General features: G+C 42.6%; 1 protein-coding gene across 1 annotated transcript in view; it reads left to right on the top strand.

The window, feature by feature from the left end:
* LOC311189503 (uncharacterized protein) overlaps positions 1-15,458 on the top strand; it is a 28,336-nt gene that overhangs the window by 10,047 nt on the left and 2,831 nt on the right. Inside the window, exons 8-9 of the mRNA XM_084261166.1 lie at positions 11,735-11,845; positions 12,833-12,884. Of these exons, the coding sequence (XP_084117292.1) occupies positions 11,735-11,845; positions 12,833-12,884 (163 nt within the window). The remainder of the gene's footprint in view (positions 1-11,734; positions 11,846-12,832; positions 12,885-15,458) is intronic.

Below are 15,458 nucleotides of genomic sequence, written 5' to 3' on the forward strand. Positions count from 1 at the left end.
CAAGACTGGTTCTGTGGACTGAACGCCAATTAAACTGCATTTGGTTAACTTTTGGAGTGCATCATAGAATTACAGAATGTTTTAGGTTGGAAGGGACCTTTAAAGGTCATCTAGTCTGCCCCATGTCCTTGATGGTGCTGGCACAATAATTCCCGGCTCAGAATTATTTAAGAACACATGATAACCTCAGGAATTGTTTCATTGTTAATTGTCCCAAAGCACTTTGGTGTTAGGCAGTTTTGATTATTTTCTAAGAAGAACTTGGGTTTGCCTTCATCCCTTGTTCTACTAAGGCTCTAGTTTATGTACAAAGCAGCCCTCAGCATCATTCTGACAGCCAAACAAAAGTTACACTTAGTGGGATTAAGGGTTTGGTCCTATACAACCTGTTCTGGTTTAAAACACTCGCTCTCAATGGAATTGCAAGTTCATTCCCATTAGAAGCACTGGGAAAACTGTCACTGATTTAATAGTGAGTCCAGGATATAGGCTTTAGTAGAGGTTATGGTTTCTGGTGAACATATGGGATCTTTATAGATGCTTTGTGTTGTGTTTGCTTGTGTTTTGTTAGGTTGCAGTTAATTCCAATGGAAATTTAGTATTTGGGTGGGCACCTCTGATGGTGCAAAGGAAGTGCCAGCTATCCAGCTGTTCATATAGGTTTTGCAGATCTCCTGCATGCTTCTTGTGTCACATCTTCATACTTGAGTATGAAGCATCGCTCCCCGAAAAGACCCAAGATGCCAAATTCAGACAAAACTAGTCAGACCAACTGACTGGAGAGTTCCTAGCACTGCTTACAGCAGGCATTTGATAGGTTTTTTCTATGCTTAGTAGGGAGATGCAAAATCCCCTGCAGGGACTGTACTTTATTTTGATGGTTTTACTGCGTACCCTATTCACAGCGAATAGTTCAGGCTGTGGTTTTGCAGCCAACTCGCTCACCAGAAACACCAGGCCTCCCTTCCTGCTTCACTTAATACTTACAACACAAGCTGAACCAGTTGAAAACACCAGACTTTTATTTTAGGGGTGATATTTTACTGGCTCAGACAGGCCCACTGTCAGCTAGATTGTTGGTGCCAGCACAAGTTAAGCAGTAAGAACAAGTGGTTGTGAGCCTCCGAGGATGTATGGCTTTCTTCACTGCACTCTCTTCAGTTGTGTAGATCAGCTCAAGCATTTATAAAGCTGCTGCCAAAATGTACTGGAAACTTGAGTTCAGCAGTTAACATGCACTTAAAAAACAGGGTGTTGTAAGTGATTTTTCACTTGGTGAATCCTGATCTCTGAGAGCATCATCACTAGGCTCCCTACACAATGCAGTTATCATTGTCACTGTACTTACACACAGAAACGTCTAATTAAAAAAATATTTTAAGATTTGTTTTGTTTTGTTTTTGTTTCCATAATAATCCCCTTTTAACATCCAAACATATTTTTTCCTGGCCCTTGTTTAACAGCTTGTTATCCCAGTGTTTATGGCCATGTGAGAGGTGGCTGCAGCCTGAGGTCATCTTTCCTGACTCACCTTGTTACCTTTTCAGTCTGAAGCACTTCTGGAAAGGAGAAACCAGTCTAGGAAGTTACTGCAAGGTAAGGTGTTTGACAGGTTTGAACAACTTCTACCAGGATTTGTTACCTTGTCTACTACCATGCAAACCAATCTCCAGTCTGCCCAGATTGGGGGAAGATGCACTCAAAATGATCAAAGGAGTGTGCATTTAGTGCTTAGGCTCAGGCTACCAGCTGCTTTCAGTCAGCAGTTATGGTGGGGTGACCTTGTCTGGCCACTGGACACCCACCCAGCTCTCTCACTTCCCTCCTCTCAACAGGATGGGAAGATTCTGTTCTCCAAGCTAAACAATCCCAGCTCTCTCAGCCCACCTTCATAGGAGAGGTGCTCCAGCCCTTTGATCATTTTTGTGGCCCTGTAATTTTAGCTGTAACCAGGTGTCCCTGCCCATGGCAGGGGGGTTGGAACTTTATGATCCTTGAGCTCTGTTCCAACCGTAACCATTCTATGATACTCTGATTAACCAGCTACTGAGCGTCTCTTAGTTCTGTTTTAACAATGTGAGAGCTGTGAGCATTGCATTAGGCTGATGTTACTTTTTTCTGTCCCCAGATGGAGCCCTACTCTTTCAACAAGTGCCCACGGTGGCATGAAGATGGTTCAGGCCAGAGCCATCCTCAGCGTGCAGCCCAAAAAGTACAACCTTCGTGGGAAGGATCTGAAGGACTGAGCGTGGTACAGTAACTTTAAACCTGACTGCTTTTGTAGTCAGTGGAAAAAATAGGTGCCTCCAGATGGAAATTTATCTGAACTGTAAGGCATGGTTAACCTCTTAGCATACGACTAGAAGCATGTCCACAAGCCACTTAGGAGTGCAGGACAGAAATTAGGCATACATACACACACACACACATAGATATATACACACACATACATGCACACATACACATACTCCAGCAGCCTTTTCCAGGCTTTGAACTGTAAAACTTTCTTCTTCAGTGTCTGTTGGGATTTCCCATGCTGCAGCCTGTACCTGTTGCCTCTCCTCCTTTCACTGTGCTCCTATGAGGAGAGTCTGGCACCGGTCCCTTCGTAACTACACATTGGGTAGGTGAAGACAGCAATTAGATCATTGGCACTTTGCTATTTAACATTTTTATCAGGGGGTTAAAAAAGAATCAGCACAGTTCACAGAAGATAGAAGAATAAAGACAGTGGCAATAGGGAAGAAAGGTGAGGTTCAGTGATCTGAGTCAGTATGCACACTGGGAAAGAATAAACAAGATGTATCTAGTGTAGCAAAATTCCCACTGACATGGGAAGCAGGAACTCAGAAGAGGAGGAGCAGAAGGACATGGATAATCAGCCATGCACTGACATCCAAAAAAGCTAATGTGGCCTTGGTGTATAGTGCAGATTTTGAAACAGCATGGTTGTATAACTCCCTGTCCACCTCTGACATTGACCCATGAAGTATCTAGCTGTAGGCATCACTTCTAATCGTAATGCAGAACCGGGGACAATTTGTTTATGTTGCTCACCCTACAACTACTACTTTCCATTTCAGACCAATTTTTGCAGTGCAGCAGAACCATTTAATCTCACACCTGGAAATGTGGTCCAACAGCAGATGGAGTGGAGATGTTATCCTTTCTGGCAAGAGAAAAAGAGCTTCACCTCATCTTTCAGCCTTAGATGCCATAGCTTAGCATGTATGACCCCAGCTGTGCCAGCCTACTCAGATATACATCTTCACTTCAACCATAGATCATCCCTCCACTCACTTTCTCAAGGAAATAACTACTCTTGCTTCCTTCAGCAGACAGTTCTGCTCTAGGAGAACTTTACTCAAGGGACAATCTGGGAAAGAACTATTTGTTCTGGATTCCTTTGAAAACCTGCTTTGAACATTTATTTCTGAATGTTTCTCTAAGAAGGGGTTGCATGGAGACAAAACAAATGGTATAACTCTCATCCTTTGCAAAGAATCTCTCTGTTGTAAGTTCTCTCAAGCCAAGTGTGTCCACACAACAGAACAAAGGTGTAACAGGAGTGTGTGTATCTTAACTTTAACACAGGCACACTGTTTATTTGCCTAGTGCCATGGTACTTTCCTGGTAAAGGTAACAGATGCTAACATGAAGCGGTGCAGGGTTGAGGCTAGAGAATGTAAGTCTCCAGGATGCAGGGGCCATCCAGGGTATAGAGTAAGACTTCACTGGTCAGCTAGTATCCTGGTCCTCCTTGAAGCAAGAGGGATGCCGCTCCAATCCAGACTGGTGAGGACAAGTGTATGGGTTTGATTGATCTGTCTCTTCTGCTCCTTCCTATGTCGAAGACTAGGAATCTCTACACTCTGCAGTGAAACATAGCCCCACCTTCTAATGTGAGTCTATTTGTTGTATTTAAGTTATCCTAATGTTACTACCTTGTGCATAAAGACTGTACACAGTTTCAGCATGGTTCTCACCACACCAAAGCCTTCTTTCAGTATTCCTGCTATGGCAAGGGCAGTTCTGCTCTATTTATACATACATTCAATTTAACTTCCCACTGCACAGGTTGATGGAAAGAGGCTTGTATATACATAAGGGAGATGTTGCCTTTGGGAAGTGAGCACTGAGGTCTATAGTGCTGCTAACTAGCTGGGCGAGGTAAGCCAGATTCCTATTCCATTATCAAACTGGCATTGAAAACCTCTCCTTGAGAACAAGGGAACAAAAGCAACTGGAGCTTCATGTCTGATCCCAGTGCACAAATGACTTCCTCTTCTCCCCCTTTTTGTACATATATTATAACATACCTACAGTTTCTCTCTTCTGACCATTCTTTATTTGGAGTTTTTATGGAAATGTAGCAACTGTTGCACATGTACAATTTATAAGACCTTTAAGGGATGCAGAAGCAGGGCTAAACTGTCGGTTTAGGTCATGAATATCTCCATCAACTGTGTACTGAAGCAATCATGAGAAAAGTAGTTAGTTTTTTCTTATTCCTGTGAGCCTTTTTCCTCTTGACTCAGGCTAGTTACAACCTTTTGTGTCTGTTAAACTTCTGTGGGCAGAAGTCCAACAACTAACTGAAGCTATCCTGATGGTAGGAGAGAAAGTGCCCTCCATTCTCTTTGAGTTTCCTTTTCTACAGGTAATTAAATCAAAAAGTAACACGTTATAGTAATTTGAGGTTTTAAGGATGACAAGTTAAAATGCTTGGCAGTTTCTTGCACTCTTACAGGATGCAGGAGTAATCACATAAGTATCAGGAAATGCAGCCAACAAAGTAAAATATAAAGAAAAGAAAATGAAAAAGTAGAGCTGAGAAATGTGTGTGAGACATTAATTAGCATCCCATTGTTAAAAAATTATTAGATAAATTATTTTTTATGCATGTGATCCCAGTAACAGAGCCAGAAAAGGGCTCTCATCTCCCCTGTCTTAAAACAGAAGTGGAATACAATACTCAAAAGCAGCAAAATGCAAGCAATGAAAGGCAACATTTTCACACTAAGACTGTGGAAATCATTATTAGAGGATGTCATTTGGGCCAGGAACTTTAAAGGATTAAAGTAATACCAAGGGTGTAATAATTAATGCTGTGAAATCTTGAAAGATACTGATCTTTGAGGGGCTAAGCTGAAATTTCAGCTGTGAAAGACAGATTATCTCACTGTTGATGGTTGCATAGTCTTATACGTTCCCTCATAGACTTATACCATCTGACTTGCATCTAATTTTCTCTGAGGCTCTTTGGAAACTGCCTCCTGCCTCACCATCAACGCTGAAACAGGATCCAGTGAAGCTGATTTCACAGGCTTATCATTAGAACTTTTCTTGTCCTTATTCTTAGCTGCTGCATTGTTTTCAATGTTGGGCTTTTAATGCAAGAGTAAGCACAGCATTGCCACAATTAAGAAGTTCCTCTGCCCTGGCAGGCAACAAAACCCACTGCCAAATGAAGAAGCTGTAGCACTATCAAACAAGAATTTTCACCAGGAAATGAAGCAAGGTTTCATCTGGTGTCATTTCGCAACCCCTTTTCCTACTTGAGTCTTGATTTCTGTTGTTCTATATTTGTACAAACTTGCATATGCAGCATGAACAAATGAATCTCAGGCTGAAAATATCATCATCAGAGAGCAAGACAAGTTAAAACAGATTTTTTTTTAATATTTTATATTTCACACGCAGTTGCATGTTATCTGCAAGAAGGTAAGTGCAGAGTTAGAACATTACTCATAAATGTCATTAAACCCCATGCATTTTGTAATTTTGAACATGCTACAAAACAGTGAATAGAGAGTACCTTAAAAGTGGGATAGTTCTAGATTGTATAAATAATGGGGCACTAATCTTGTTCCGTTGAATCTTTTTATGCTGACAGATCCATGTAAGAGGGTTTTAGTGAAGGAGAGAATATTTGCCTTTGAAGATAAATTAATCTTGAAAACTGTATTAGGGTTACAGGGTCTCATGAAAGTTTTTATAAACTCCATGAAAGCATGATCTTCAGTGAAAGCAAAGGTGTTTTATAAGAGAAGAAATAGACTTGTGGTCAATAAAACCTATTTCTCCTTGTCAGGAAAGTATAAATAGATCTGGTACTACAAAAAAAATGACCAAAAGGAGAACAGGTCTCACAGGATGGAATTGATTTAATATATTTCCAAGTGATCAATTTTAATGTTTCTTTTATTGAAAAAAAAAATTCTTTTATTGGGAGAAAACTAAATTGATGTCCAGCTTTATAACTGGTCATCAGACAAAAATAATTTCTTCTTTACTTCTTTACATCTCCATTTGAAAATAAAAAGATTCTTTAAAGCTAAGCTTGGATTATTACCAGTTTTAATTGTAATATTGCACGTTAACTGGGAGTCTCAGCACCCACGAGAGACCAGCACAGACAGAGCAGTTGCTGGAGGGTCGCAGAAAGTCTGGGCTTGACTAACGTATGGCTTGTTCTAACTATTCATGTGGACTCTCATTTTTTTATCACAGTAGTTTTGTGTTTCAGTTTAAGAGCTCAATAAGCAGCATGGGGAGAACCCTCCTAGCCCCGCCCCCCTTGTTTAATTCTCCAGTGACAGTTATAAACCCTGTCCCCACCTCTGAGAGGACGTTGCTAGAAGCTAGGCATGGTCCCCCAAGCCCACTGTTGAATGATTTACAAGTATTACAGGCAGGTACGTTTCGGGAAGACTTTGGACTTGTCTAACCTGGAGCACAATCAGTATGTCCACAGACCACAGAGGGAATTTAACACGCCCGGGCATGGCACATGCACTGTTTAAAATCTGCCATTGCCCAACCCAAGATCACTTCAGTGGTACCTGGGCTCCATGCCAGCTGCCCAAACACTCACGGGTGCGGCTTAACTAATTATTTGTAGAAGAAACTTCTTTCCCAAAGGGTTAACAGAACAGGTATTCAAGCTATAGATAAAAGTAACACCCTTGATAGAATCCGTTTAGATGTGAAAGGAGCTTTAGAATTACATTCTGAAAGGCTGTGCTAGAAGCAAAAAACCACAGCTGTGATGAAAAAAGAAAGGAGCAGCTTTGGGGAATTTCCTTAAGATAGCTGCCTAGAGATTTTTGTCCTAGAGATTCTCCATGGAATCCCCAGGTGCTGTGTTAGTACAGCCATTTATTTTAAAATAACTTGTCATTGTTATTCCATACCTTGTGTATCTTTTCTGTGCCGTACAGCACTGAAAATAAAAACCTGCCTTACTGTTAAGCAGTGAAATAAGCCTAGAAATTTTAGTGGTTATTCTGTAAGTGGTTACTAGTACCTTAAATCATTTTCTTGATGTGTTAAAATGCCTCACCCTTGTATTTGGATAAAACACCCCAGTAATTCCAGGAAAGCAGCTTGAATAGATGGCCACAGTAGAAAACTATGAGCCTACCCTCATGGTATAGTCAAATCAGCAAACTGAAAAAGAAAGACAATTTCTGCCTTGGATGGCAATTTTCAGACACCTACGTCTTTAAGCTGGGTAGTGCCAGCTGAATAGCAAGGGGAGATTTTCTCTCTAATTGGGTATGGCTGGAAACTCCCCCAGCTATAAACACCCAGAGCAACCTGCCTCTGTTGGGTGTTGGCTGAGTTAGGGTTGGGAGGTAAGTTCTGGTTTATAAGTTCCTTTTTCTTAAGGTGCTTGAATGGCTATAGTTAAACTACTTCCAAATTTATTAGGGCATCTGTTAAGGTAATGTAAATTCTCTGCTCTCTTTAGTTTATGTGCCAGGTAGACTGAGCATAGCTCAGTACTTGCCAGCTGGAAGCTGAGGGAGAGAGTGTGAAAGAAAAATGTTTTTAACCAGGAAATTACTCCCATGGTGCAGTTGAGAGCTGGGGAAGGTGGCAGTGAAACTACTGAGGGGACACAAGGGTGGGTGGGAGAGCACAGTGCAAGCCTCCAGCCCTGTGGTGGTTTCTTCTGGATTTGTGTGGGAAAGCTGGCATGTTTGGTATGCTGGACTCTGCTTCCAGCTCCGGGGCTAAAAGGCCTTTCCTACTGAGTGAGATCAGTGCTGATTCTGAAAGGCCATACTCTCTCTAATAATGCTTAAGCTGCTGGAATGCACCTTGGAGAAACTCATGACAGTCATGCTGTTAAGGCCTGCTAGAAAATAGGATTGGAATATGGCATTCAGATGAAAGCTGTGAAAGCACTTGCATATAGGCAAATTTTGGGTTTAGGTCTTTTGTTATTCAGTAAGGCTAAAGGTGGTATGTGTGAGACACAGCTACTTACTTGTCTGCAGCATGAATTCCTGGCACACACCAATTCTCCAGTAGTGTCTGGGCTAGTGCAGTGCTCCTGGGTGGTGATGTGTTTCTGGTACGGGCATTGGGTATTGCTAAAGCAAAGTAGGAAAATTTTCTGTATCTGCTCTCTGTATTCCCTAGGAGTCTTTGGTCACTTCATACCTTTTCCAAGACTCAATTTCCTCAGCAGGAGCAGTCAAACATCCATTTCTCAGGAGTGAGTAGTGCCAGGCCAGGCCATTGGGTTGCTTGTAAGCCCAGCGGTTCGTGTGGCTGCTGTGCTGCAGCTTTTGCAGCAACATCTGTTAGACTGTTTCTTATCACTTCTGTTCTTCTGCCAGTATGGGCTGGCTGATGAATGATAGCAAATTTATCTGGTAATTGTTTAGCTTTTAACACCAGTATGTGTGGAGCATTTGATATTTTACTTCCACTGGAAGCTATAAACCCACATGGCTTCTGTAACTGCCTGGTAGCATGGCGTATTCCAAATGCACACTGAGAATCAGCATAAATATTTACAATCTTTTCTTTGGCCAGCTTGTGCTCTCAGCTTCAGACTGAGTGGTGAAACCTCCATACATTCATTTACAGCAATTATTGAATAACTCATAACCTGGTTTTCACTCAGAAAATACGAAGAACCACCAAAAAAATAGTTCCAGATTGGGGCTTAGGAATGACACATCTGTTATACCTTCTTGAATCTTTTCAGCTTGACGGGTAGCTACTACACAGTCGTGATGTGGAGTTTCTTCCCCAGGTGAAGGGAGCAGAGTAGCACAGTTCCATGTCTTGGTCAGCATGCCAGAGGTTGTCCCTTTCCCTTTTTGTATAAACAAGGTAAACATTTTACTGTAGTCTGGCAATCCCAGGTCAGGGGATTGCCTGTTGGCCAGTGAGCGGGTTCTTCAGCATTTTCAGCAATAATCTGTATCAGTAACTCTGCCATTTCCTCAAAAGGAGATTTCCAAGGGTGGCAGAACCCTACAGCTCCTGCAAAGGCTCACATTTGACTTTTAGTAACTGGAAAAGGAACCCAGATATTCTATGCTTCCGTTATGAAAATTGTAGCTTATGTGGAAGAGCCTGATGGCCCTTTTCAGCTAAGGCAAAGAGTAAGATATGAGTGTCAGCTATACCAGGCTTCCTTGAATGCTAATAAGACATCAGCATACTGTATAAAAAGTGGATGGGTTTTTTTAACACAACATCCTGCAAACATTTTACTAAAATATTAGAGAAATAGTGGAGCACCCAGAGAAGCCCCGAGGGATCCTTGTCTGTATTACCTGTCTCTTCCCCAAATAAATGCAAAAAGGCATCAAGAGACCAGATGATGAGGTATACTGATTTAAGTTAGAAAAAGTTGGCCCTGTCTCAAAAAACCTGAGGATTGTATCTGCCCACCTTTAGGGAATCTCTAGTGTCGGTAGACACATAGAAATGGGTAATTAAACCAAGCCCTCAGCAGGACTTGGCTTCAGGCACAGGCACCGAAATGTGGGTGTCTATATGTGAACTGTATGTGTCAGTTCCCTGTATATCAATGGAGGTACACCCAGTGGATCCAAAGATTGAGGAGACTTTGTGAAAAAACAAGGTGTTCCTGTGTCAGAAGTTTAAGGCAATTAAAATTCACTTACAGCTGACAGTTATTCTTAATTAAAAAATTAAAATTAAGCTGATGACAGGCTTTTATTCTCCTCTTGTCATTCTTCTAACATAATTTATTGCTTTACAGAATTACTTATTAATGAAAACTCATAAAGGGTACCTCAGGCTTTTCACTCCTTCTGTTCTTGTTCTGCAGTCAATAGATACGCTTTCCAAGAGGATTAAGTTTTATATTCTTGGTACTGCAGTCTTTGGCTTTTTTTTTTTTTAGTTAGTATGGGTATGTTATAAGTCAAAGCAGTATGTGTTGAAATGATACGGATACAGTGCATCTGGGAAGTGTGATAATGAAGGAGGCACTAGTTAGCCGTTGAGAACCACATAAGCAAGTTGCACTGTCCAGTAGTAAAAGCAGCATGCAGAAACTAATAAAGCTGCTGTCTTAGAGGCAAAACATTGCAATTAGCCACAGCTATTTGCACTTCAAAAGCTGGAGGTGATCATTATTTCCTTTATGTGTATTTGCATTCTATTGTTTAAATTACCCCAAATATCCCTATTTATTGTAGTAACATGACATCATTCTTAGCAGTATTGCTCATGGGAGAACTCTCAGTCTCTCTTCTTTAATATCAGGCTTTGGCAAAATATGTTCCCAGTGTACTTAAAGTGCACTTAGAAAGCACTGTGACTTGAAGAAGCCGCATCAGTAGAGTGTACTGAACCTGATTCAGATGGGAAAGTACTGTTGATGCAAAGTGCGACAGACTTAATAGACCTGCTTTGGCTTTTAGCTCTGAGAAAACTGGGGTCATCTGTAAAAATTACTTTTTAAAATCAAGCAATTTACTCTGGTTTCTGAGCCATTAGGACACAATTAAGATACCCCTCTTGAAGCTTTTTTTTCCTCTCCCAATCATTAATGCATGATGCTAACATCTTTGTGAGGGGGGAATGCTGGTTCCATTCTTTAGTAATTAGGGCAATGAAGCACAGAGAAATTAAGGCCTGGATTTGCAAACACTTAGCACAAATAGTCCCTATGTATGGAACAGCTCGATATAGACCTGAGGCCTCTGCTCCACTCTTATTGCTCCTGGTGCAGAGAGAGAGGTGTTATGGGAAGGTTTGGGCATCCCCCTATGTGCTAGTCCCCTGGACACCCAGGTCCCTGCTGCCTTGGGTGGTACTTCTGGGGGCACCTGAAGCCACATGCAGCCAGGTTCCAGATCTGTCTTTGAGGGACACCTCAGGACTGCCATAAGTGGCAAGAAAACAGGCTGTAGCCATTTAACAGGACAGACAAGGAAGCTCAGCCTGTTTGGTGAAACAAAGGGAAGAGTAACAATTCATTCAGCCCTGCTTGAGGAAAGACATGGATGGCAGTTGAAGCTGCAAAATACTCTGACATCTGGCTAAGCTAGACAGATTTCAGCCTAGAGGTAAAATGTCTTCTTTCCTCCTTTTCAATGAGGATGATGCCAACAACAGTAAGTGAATAACTTCCCTGAGGATGTGGTAAGATTTTCAGTGGCTTTGTATAATTGCCATAAAATGCAGCAAGGTGGCCCTTGTACCCCAGGACTCATACCATGTTATTAAACATGGCTGTGTTGGCTTGTCTTCCTAAAAACCCTCCCTAGTATCACTGGGGAAGGCTTTATAGATCTGTACATCTTTCCTAGCACAGGCTGTTCCTCATTTTGTTTTAAACTAGATGCAGTGTGATTCCAGCAGGCACAGTGAGAACAAAAGGCTCCCTCCCACCAAAATACAATGGTACTTACACTGGTTTTATGAGACACTGTTTTCTGCTTAATGTTTTTCAGGGAACCAGGAGCTCAGAAGCATGTCGGGGAAGCCCAGGCTTACCTACTGTAATGGAAGGGGGCGAATGGAGCCCATACGATGGCTGTTGGCAGCAGCTGGTGTAGAGGTTCGTTGACACTTGGTACAGTGTTCCTGACTGGTGTGTTCAGTTGGCCTGGTTAAGGAACAATTTCACGTGCACTTGGAAGATTACCAGCTCCAAGGTGGTGGCTACAGTCATTCAGGCAGTGGCACTGCACACTTGTAACTACACTGTTTGGTTAAAGTTTGGGATGCAAACTTGAGTTTGGAGTTTATTAGAGCTAGGGTCAGTCCCCTGAACTAATTAATTGTAACGGATCAAAATAGGGAATTATTTAAAGCTTCTTAATACCTGAGTTTTCCAGCTGGGCAAAACCAGCTTAACTCAGTCTTATTTAGTTTGCAGTTACAATGTGTATAAACAAAAAGTGGTGTTGACTTACATGGGTGGTGCGGGGTTGGAAATCACTGATTTACCCTGTGCTTTCCTGGGCATTGGCTGTGATCTGTCTTCCTCCTACAGATGTCTGTAACCTGTTTCTACCCACACAGAAGTGATTTCTGAATCAGTGCTCTGAGGTAGAAGGGTGCAGGGTCTTCTGCTCCTCTCCAGCTGTGAAGATGGGTGTGGGATCCTCAGGACACTGGTGCCCAAATAGACTCATAGAACCATAGAATGGTTTGGGTTGGAAGGGACCCCAAGGATCATAGAGTTCCAACCCCCCCGCCCCGCCACAGGCAGGGCCACCAACCTCCAGGCCTGGATCTACACAGGGTTGCCCAGGGCCCCATCCAACCTGGCCTTGAACACTTCCAGGGATGGGGCATTCACCACCTCTGTGAGCAGCCTGTTCCAGCACCTTACCACTCTCTCTGTAAAGAACTTCCCCCTAATACCTAATCTAAACCTTCCCTCCTTCAGCTTTAATTCTTTGCCCCTTGTGCAGTTGAAGATCTGGCTTGTTCTCTTTTGCCCGTTTGGGTCATTGTGCACATGGTTATGCACAGACACCTACGGGAGAAAATATGTTCAAGTACAGCGATGTCACACTCTGCTCTCTCCTCTTTCCAGTTTGAAGAATATTTTTTGGAAACAAGAGAGCAGTACGAAAAGTTAAAACAAGGTAAGAATCTGATGCGTGACGGTCACTCCCTCAAAAAATTGTTCCATTTTAGCTAAACTTGTGGGTCTAAATCAGTTTATTTGCAACAGTGAAAACTTCTAGTTGCACACCTCAAATAACCTGTTCTTTGCATGGCAAACAATTCCTATGAGCTAAGAGCCATAGCTTCTGTGACTTGTGTTTGTTGTAGTATGTTAAACGGGGGTAGCAAACCTTACTATTCACTGCAACTTCATTGCATGTTGTTGAACCATTAACATGGCTCCTGCCACACTTTTAGTTCAGGGCAAATAGGACTCCCTGGAGTGATTCATAGGCATCATGGAGGAGCTGGCCCAGGCTGGTGGCCGTTTCCAAGATGACAGTTAGATGTGACCACCATGCTCTGTAGGCAGAGAGCAATGAATAGAGTGAATGTGGCCAGCCTAAGCTGATGTTGAGTAGATAAGTAGAGATGAACCTGTAGGGTACAAGTTTATCCATATCCAGAGAGATTAATTACCTGGTGAATGAAAGGATAGGGAAATTTTATAAAGAAAATCAAAGACTTCCATGTATTGAGTTTAAGAGGGTGAGAAAACAAAGAGAAAGGTGGGGTTTAATACAATGGGTTGAAGAAATACAAATTAATTAGTCATCCTGATAAAGGGACCTCTGGAACACTGCTGATTGTGCAAGACAGGACCGAACATGAATAACCCCACATTGCCTCTTCCTGTAATTTTTTTCCTCTCCCTACCAACATGCTTTTTGGCAGGGTTTCCCATGTTCAGACACCACCACGTTGTTAGAAAGATCCAGGCGTGACTTTGGCCTATGCCAGGTCATTACCATCCAAGCAGTGGCACAGCAGCGTACAGGATAAAGCATGGACCAGGGTTGTTCCAAACAGACAGCAGTTTTGGAGACAGAGTGAGTTAAGCAATATTGGCCTGGCAGACCTTTACCCCTTGGTCTGAGAGATACCTACCTTGGCTCAATCTGTGCAGCCATGGGCTCCCCAAGTTGCTACCTGGATATTGAGGACCTCTGCTGGTCTATGACAAATAGTAGGTCTAGATGTGTGCTTTAATGTGTGCTCCACACTCCACCTTCAGACAGTGCAATGCAATAAGCAAAACAATTAGCAAACTGCTTTTAATCCTGTGATTATATATTGTGTGCAGTGGCTGTGTGAAGTGGCCCTCACTGCAAAACAAGGAGGAGCTCTCTGCTACTGGCTGTAAGAGAGAAATCCCTCTCACCTGTAGATAAGAAACAAACTGTGCACTAAGCTCACTCTCATTTGCTGCACTGCTTTTTGTCAAGGGCCAGAAAATCAGATGGTATTATTCACTTTGTGCATCTTTCAGCTGCAAAATATCCCTGCAGAGCTGACAGCTTTCCTGCTTCTGCTAGACAGATATCAAGTGGTAACTTTTCCTTAAGCTGCAGAGGTGTGTTGTGGGAAGATGTGAAGATACCAGATCTTCTTGTGGATGTTTACAAGAAACAAACCCAGGCAAAGAACTACTTCCTGAACTTCTTCTATATTATTAATTGCAGCTTAAATAAAGAACAGTTATTAATTCTGGGCTAGCAAATGTTCTAATAGCTCTGTGGAGGAGAAAGCAGACAGATGTGCTTATGAAAATGAACCCTTATGCGTGAAAGAGGGATGCAATGCATGGGTTAAAAAACGAGCAATTAAATTATTAACTTGGAGCAATGCAAAGTGGCAGCTGACTAGTTGGATTTGGAATTTTGCTGTGATTTAAATGGGCATGATTGTTCTCTGGATGCCCTTTATGAGTAAAGGGAGGAGGGAGTATCCCCAAAGACAATGAATTACTCCAGCAGAAAACTGGTATAGAAAAGACTGGCTTTTCTGTGCTGATTCTCAGTGGCACCTTAGCTCTCAGAGCCGCCTCACTGAAGGCTCCGACAAATGCTCCTGGCAGCACCAAGACTCCAAATACAGGAAGGGATTGTGGTTGCCTACCAAAATGGGCTTAGGATGTTGTGGAATGATGCTGACAGCAGCCCTGTAATCAAAATCTATGAGGACATTCAACTCTCTTGTCCCTGAAGTGACTGTGTAAAATTTACTTAATCTGCAATGGCTGTTGTAATCCCTGTCTCTGACTCTGTAGCTTCAGATGTTTGAAGTGGCCTTGTCTCTTCCTTTACCCAGTAGCTGAGCCTTGCTGCAGTAGTACCCTGTTCACAATTCCTGCTGTGCATACGCCCCTGCTAGGGAACTGCTGTGCATTCGGAAGAACTGGAAGTCTTCAAGTTCAGATCTAACACAGATCTTTTCTCCTCTGATCCCTTGGGCTGTAAGTGCTTTTCCTGCCAGCATGAGGCAAGGTCCAGAAGCGCAAAGGAGCAGCTGGTGCCAGCTCCCATCAGCCAGCGAAGCTCTGGCAAAGCTGTGAAGCCAGGGGCCCAGCTGCACTACGGTGACCTAGCTACAGCAGCGGGATGGAGACTACGACTAGTCAATATTTGCTCTTCCACACAGTGTTGGTTTGCTGCATGGAATTTTACAGTTAGGGCAAGACATCAGCGACCCTCACACACACTGCAAAAGGC

This window comes from Gallinula chloropus (genome assembly GCF_964237585.1).
Source record: "Gallinula chloropus genome assembly, chromosome: 3".
NCBI lineage: Eukaryota > Metazoa > Chordata > Aves > Gruiformes > Rallidae > Gallinula > Gallinula chloropus.